Genomic DNA, 7500 nt, shown 5'->3' with positions numbered 1-7500 from the left:
CACATACATATATGTGTGTGTATATATATATATATATATATATATATATATATATATATATATATATATATATATATAAGTATAAATATGAATATAAATATAAATCTATATATATATATATATATATATATTTATATTTATAAATATATATATATATATATATATATATATATGTATGTGTGTATATATATATATATAAATATAAATATATATATATATATATATATATATATATATATATATATATATATATATATATATATATATATATATATATTCGCGCGCACGTGCGTCTGTTTTCACTAGCTTACCTTTATTAATGAACTATTTAATATTTCGTATTTACCTTCCAGGGTAATTTCGTGAAAATATCACTCCTCACTTGATCAAAAGAAAAAAAATTAGGTTCAACATATAATCATGTATTTCTACAAAGTAATATATTATTTTCATTTTTAAAACTGCATTTCCACATAAACGTATGTATTCAGTTGCTAGAAAATTAAAATTAGATTTAACCTTATTAAAATATTTTTAATATTTTTTTCAAAATTGTTTACCTGTGAAGAATTATTATCTGATAATTCGTGAGTTTTATGAAGTGACAAAATACAGTTTTACAAGGAAGCTTAAATGATAGAGGGGGTTTTGCAAACGTTTATTATATATAGCAGTATATAATACTTTCATGATATGTATTGTGGTCATATGATTGTAACCCAAAAAATTTAGTTACTGTCAAAATATGTCCTCATTCATCCTCAAAATGGTGAATATATCACAAGTTCTTTAAATACTTTTGTCTATGATTTTTTAGACTTGCTGGAGCAATAGAAAACAGGTTATTAATTAATATTATCTTCGTCTTTTTTAAAGACTCATTGCTGAATTAATTCCCTCAACTCAACCTTTTTTCCACAACAGAACGAGAAATGTACTCTTTTGGAATGATAAATTTTCCTATCGTTAAACAAGGGCTCGTAAGTTATTGAGTTGAGAATTTACAGAAAGTAATTAGAAATTTTTTAGTTAATGTTAAAGCCGTACCTTTGGCAGAACTTCCGTTTCAAAAATATCCAACGATTAAATGGTAAAATAATCGCATCTATAGTTTTGCTAGTGGTCTTGATAGTATATTTAATTCTTCACATTATTGGACTGGATAGATAACAGAACTAAGATCAGTGAATTGCAAGTTGTAGATAGTATTTTTTTTTAAATGTCATTTAAACATTTTTATTGTTAAATTTATTTCGAAGCTCGTCTTGAATTTCGAATCATTCTCTCTCTCTCTCTCTCTCTCTCTCTCTCTCTCTCTCTCTCTCTCTCTCTCTCTCTCTCTCTCTCTCTCTCTCTCTCTCTTTTTGAACTCAGACAAGAAGGTCTGAGCTCTAAGGGGACGTTTAGAGATCGTGTTAAACTAATGGCAAAAGGTCATATACCCTACTCATTCTGGACTTGAAAACTTGAAGGACAACGTAACGCAACTTATAGAAGGACACAAGAGTCACTGAATCATTGCGATGAGGCGAAAGGATCCAGAGCTGCATTAGCATCCTTTGAAAATCAACATTTGATCTCGACAGAGGCCGATGCTCTTTGTGTGGTAAAACACGACCCCCAGAACCCAGAGAAAGGGGTGGGGTGGGGGGAGGGAGAGGTCCTCCTCATCTTCTCTTCCTCCTCTTCCTCTTTCACCTCCTGGTTGCAAACTGTTTTTTATCTGTAGGAAATGCATTTATATATATTCGTTCCTTTTATGCAATGGCCTAGAATATCACACGTATAGGTTTCGGAGTTCAGAAATCCAGTTAAATCTGCGGGGAACGAAAATGAAAAATTTGCGTATTGATTTCGAATTCGTCGGTTCCGGGGGCAAATTTATTCGGACGAAAAAAGAAAGAGCGTTTAGTCTTTATAGTTATATCCGTGGTAAATGACTGTATGCGTTAGAGGCGGAATCCCTTTCCATTGGAATTGCATTCGCCATAACCCCACCGCATATCATCGTGTGCGGGTAAGAGAAGGTGGAGGAGGATGGGATAGAGAGAGGGCCCGGGATGGGTGAAGGTAGGTAAAAGGATGGGGAATGTAATGGGGGAATTAGTAAGGAATGGGGATGACGGGCTTGGTAGGAGGAAGGGTGGGCCATAGAGTATAGGAAAAAAAAGTACAGAGTACTATACAGGTGCGTTGGTGATATGCCCAACTACTCCATTACCGGGATACCATCGGAACCTTTACCCAATTGCATTAATACTCAAACAATCGCTTTATCGACAGCCGTCATTGCGTTATCATCAGCAAACCTCTGTCGTAATTGCGGAGGGCGACTGAATTTGGCGTATCAGAGCGGCGACACTGATTCCCCCCACCGTTCGTCAACTCGCCATTTTAATTCAACTAATTCCAATTCGGCCAATTACACGTCGCTGCATTTGGCAGGTCGGAGGCTCAATGATGCGGACGCTGTATTGGGATAATGCACGCGAGCATCCCAGAGGACATCCTAATTTAATAACTTCGGGTTGACTTCTCTTACTCGCTTTTTTATCATTTATTTGTGCATTTGCTTTTCTTTTTTTTTTAGCTCTTGACTGAATACGTAGCGCTGCTCGCGGTAGTGGATATAGTTGCTAGATTTTTTATAAACGGAAATATATTTCTTTTTTTGTTTCATAGGATCTGATTACCTATTTAGTAGGGCATTGTAATTTGCTCCCCCCTGTGTAAGTCAAGTGCCAAATTCAAGGGTAATCTGAAAGACTTATCAAGAGAAATATAAAAACGGAGAAAAAATCTTCAAAGAGGCTGTTGATAAATGTAAGCGTATATGTTGTTGTATGCAAGCTTACGTGTGAACAAAAGTCTTCTAAAGCTGTTAATAAATGTGAGTGTGTTTTGTTGTATGTGAGCTTACGTGTGAACAAATGTCTTTTTCGTTAGATATCTTAAAGTAGTTAAATTGGGAGTAAGAAATACAAAACATTTATGAATAAACGAATCTTGGAAAATTACAGTTGAAAGGCAAACCTTGAAAAGGGGAACTTGAAAGAATACTTTAAAAAAAGGAGACTTACCAGCTGGTTCTGATAAGCAGTGACGGCGGTGAAGACGGTCTCTGAGAAAATGAAGGTCTTGTGATCCTCCAGGTCCAAATCTGTCACAGGTCCCTGACCGGAATCGTGGCGTCGAACCAAGTGGATTCTTGGTTGGTAGCGATGCATCGAATTCAAGACAATCTGGGCACGGGGAAGATGTGCTTGGAATAAATATCAGGGCATTGAAGGAGAGGGAAGGCTTTTGTATATTTCATCTCAATGGGACTGGTTGTAGCTTTTATTTAACTATTAAAAGATATGATTTTGTTGGAGAAATAAGTAGCTTTCCAGTTGTGAACCAAATAGATTATCTGGAATAAGATTCCATGACTGTGCTATTTAAATCCATTATTTCGGACAATACATTATATCACAGTCAATGCTCAAACACCTTTTAGGGAAAAGTAAAAGACATTTTATTTATCGTTACTTAAATGATGCCATTACATTTTAAATTCCAGCACTAATTTCTTTTTCTGATAGTTAATAAGAATGAAAAGTTTGAATTATCTACACTGTTAAGAATTTGCCGTAAGAATGGTGAAAATCCTGGAATCAATGTTGCTAGGCATTTGCCGTTTTAAAAACTTGATATATTGACGTTAAGGAGTGATATTACGATCACCCACCAATCCGTAAAAGATAATAACAAAGTAGGGTAAAAATGATGGTCGCCTATATTTACTGAAATACGGCTGAGAACTGTATATTTTCATGGATAATGTATAGTTAAATTACGTGTGATTTTTAAACAGTGTACTACTGAGTTGCACTACACATATAGACACGTGTACACAATGCGTATATAGAATAGCGTTCACTCATGAAAATTTGCAATTAAAATGCTACACAATAGTAATTCACTTTACGACTATTGTTAGTTGAGTGGTTCAAGAATGTTACTCCATAAATAGAAAATATTAAACATGGACTTTAAAAGAAACCAGGGGGAGTAAAAGAGTTAAGGGAGGATGAGAATCTTCAAATATTTCTGTATATATGAAATGATTACTAATATATATAATTTAGAGCTGATACTTTTGACATTTAATGTAGTGACACCTGTTCATCTTACTCATGAAAAAAAAAAATTAATTCATGAGACCTGGCAATTGCTCTTGGACTGAATTAAATATGGAAAACAAAATTATCTCTGCGTTTCTGGCATTAACAACATTTATTAAATAATTTGCAATGGTGACACATCTTAAAATTAGATATGCTAAGGTAATAAAGCCATATTCTAGCTATGTTTTAGAATACCCATAATTGGTAGCTAATTATTCGCAAAGAAAAAGTAAATGGAAAAGAAACGTAATGTATGAAAATGAGATGCAAATTCATTATGATCATGGAACTGGATTTGATACTTTGAATGATTTGTTCCATAACGTAACCTACCAAGTGCGTTGCAGGTGGCTTTAGTGTAGTATGCATTGAAGGCTCTTAAACAGATAACTTGAAGTAAGATAAAGACAATTGAAAAGAGAAAAGTAGGTAGAGTTACTACAGGCAATTGTAGAGAACACTAGAAGATTGGAGAACAAATTCTAGCCGGCTATCTTTATAGAAGAGATTAAAGTTCCGCAATTCTTATGTGTAGTGATTATGATGTTACAACAACTTAGATTCCACCTTTGCAATATAAATGCTATTAAATGCTTCATTTATAGATCTAGAAGGACTTCTGGTAACGCCACAGAACATTGGATTTTGAAAGAAGTTTGTAGAAGTCAGAAACTAAGTAAGGTCAACGAATGAAACCCTTACCTCAGATTAAAAAATAGCCCCTAGCGCTGTATTCTGTGACCCATATGATAATGAATTCTCTAAATATCAAATGTAAAGGAGGAAATGAAAGTAAGAGATGTAGTTTACCTAATGTCATTACTTGTTTGACTGCTGAGTAAAGTTGTCAGAAAATAGAGCAGAAACTTGTTTATATGTAGGCACGCATAAAGAACCGTGACTGAAGGGGAATTAAGCATCCATCGCTCCTCACTATTCATAAAATATTCCTGTAATCCTCAACTATATGTGTCTGAAAAGGCTTTTGGTGTTTTGGCAGTCGTGCTACATAATATTGAACCAAGGTTTTGGATAAATGGACAGTTACTGAAGATATGCCGCAAGTCGCATTTCAAGAAACGTGTGGCTTAACAATATAGGATTTTGACATTGTTTATTCCTAAGATTGATGAGAATTCGACTAGACTGTGGCATGTTTTCCTTTAGATGTGAGTGTAATCCCACACGAGTAACCACAGAATTGACAGTTCTTACCTGACCGTGTTTGTCCATCTCGTTGTTGGTGAGTTTGACTTTCTCGAAAGAGACGATTTGTTTCTTGAGTTGATCCCCGGTGTAGGGGGAGTCCGGATGCGGATACAGCCGGTAGGGGGGCGGCGGATCTGCTTTTCCGGCCACTAACCATGACGATCGGTGGTACGCGTATCTGTTGAGGCGGAAATATTCGATAAAATTAGATTAAGGTAGGCTGATGCTAGCATGGCCTCCTGCTCACTAGCTGTTCAATGTAATATCCTCTCTCTCTCTCTCTCTCTCTCTCTCTCTCTCTCTCTCTCTCTCTCTCTCTCTCTCTCAGGGTTTCCTTCAAATAGTATTGCAGTAACGAAAAACTAAACTGCCGACGTTAATAACTAAATCCTTTAATGACTATTCAAGGACCATGCTGAAAGTTTCTTGCGTGTCATAATCTGACCACCTATAAATTAAAAAAAGAAAAAAAATATTTTTTTCCGGTAGTTTATCCGTATTACTCATGTTTACCATCCATCTTCAATCATCAGTTCAGTCCCACTCTCACAGTACCTAAACATGAGGACGTTAGTTGGATTTACTCCTAGTACAAATTCTACTTACAATTGTTACCTCTTCCCCTTTTCCTTCCAACATGTTTAAAACATTTAGTTTCTAACTTCTAAATTCCTGCTACTTGAATAAACCATCTCAGAGCAATGACATCCACTTTTTTCATCTCAACAGCAATTATTGTGACAGCTACCACATTTTCATACTTTATACTAACATGAAGCAGATTAAAACAAAACGCTTGTTTTTATATCTGAAGTCGAGGTAAAAACGCTTAAAACTAAAATAGGCACTCGATAGAGCGCATACCTTCGCCTATATCATATTGCATATAACAAAATAGTCAATTAGATTATGCACATTTCAGCAATAGTTTCATGAAAATCAGATAAAATTTATACAAGATATGATAAAAAGATGTTTTCGTGACCTTGCCTTGTCTTTTGACCCAATCACTCCCAAAATCTAACCAAATTGTCCTTGTATCATGGCTAATCTACCCACCAAATTTTATGAGATTCAAATAAATAGTTTTTGAGTTATGCGAATCACTTACTTAGACAGACATATAAACAATACACGCCTATCCACACATAACATTCGCAACAAAGTTGGAGAAGGTAGTTATACAGATCAATTATACATTTAAAATTGCATGCGTTAATGTTGGATCTTCCCTACATATATAAAGGATAATTAAAGAAATGAAAAGGACTTACATATACTACTGTAGATAGTACAGTATAAGTTTGTTTATACAGAAGTATATGCAAAAATTGTCTATACTTAGAGAGAGAGAGAGAGAGAGAGAGAGAGAGAGAGAGAGAGAGAGAGAGAGAGAGAGAGAGAGAGAGAGAGAGATTGCATCAGGTATAGGAAATTGTGATACTTCGTAAATTCATTGCCTTGAAAGAATCTCTTCCTACCTGTATCTCTTGTTATCCATGGGCACGATATCCAGAAGAACGATGTATCGGTCGTCACTCTTGAGACCCGTGAAGGAAGCTCGCACCGTCGGGAACATCCTCCTGCAGTAAGGGGGAAACAAAATCAAGTTAGAAAAAATTGAGAAGTGTCTTATGGCTGTTAGGATATATTGCGATTGAGAGACTTTCAATAGATAAGTCTGTCTTTGTTAAGGGATAGTGAGAATTGGGAATTCTTGAGATTGAGAGATTTTCAAGTCTTTGTTGAGGGATAGTGAAAATTGGGAATTCTTGAGATTGAGAGATTTTCAAGTCTTTGTTGAGGGATAGTGAAAATTGGGAATTCTTGAGATTGAGGGATTTTCAAGTCTCTGTTGAGGGATGGTGAGAATTGGGAATTCTTGAGATTGAATGATTTTCTATAGATGAGCCCTGCCTTTGTTGTGGGATAGTGAGAATTGGGAATTCTTGAGATTGAGAGATTTTCAAGTCTTTGTTGAGGGATAGTGAAAATTGGGAATTCTTGAGATTGAGGGATTTTCAAGTCTCTGTTGAGGGATGGTGAGAATTGGGAATTCTTGAGATTGAATGATTTTCTATAGATGAGCCCTGCCTTTGTTGTGGGATAGTGAGAATTGGGA

General features: G+C 35.3%; 1 protein-coding gene across 1 annotated transcript in view; it reads right to left on the bottom strand.

The window, feature by feature from the left end:
- LOC137641613 (T-box transcription factor TBX20-like) overlaps window positions 1-7500 on the bottom strand; it is a 313159-nt gene that overhangs the window by 57770 nt on the left and 247889 nt on the right. Inside the window, 3 exon segments of the mRNA XM_068374345.1 lie at window positions 3081-3242; window positions 5385-5556; window positions 6860-6961. Coding sequence (XP_068230446.1) covers window positions 3081-3242; window positions 5385-5556; window positions 6860-6961 — 436 coding nt within the window.

This window comes from Palaemon carinicauda, chromosome 5, assembly GCF_036898095.1.
Source record: "Palaemon carinicauda isolate YSFRI2023 chromosome 5, ASM3689809v2, whole genome shotgun sequence".
Lineage (NCBI taxonomy): Eukaryota > Metazoa > Arthropoda > Malacostraca > Decapoda > Palaemonidae > Palaemon > Palaemon carinicauda.
Note: the sequence above shows the minus strand (reverse complement) of the source record. Positions and strands in the feature narration are given on the sequence as shown.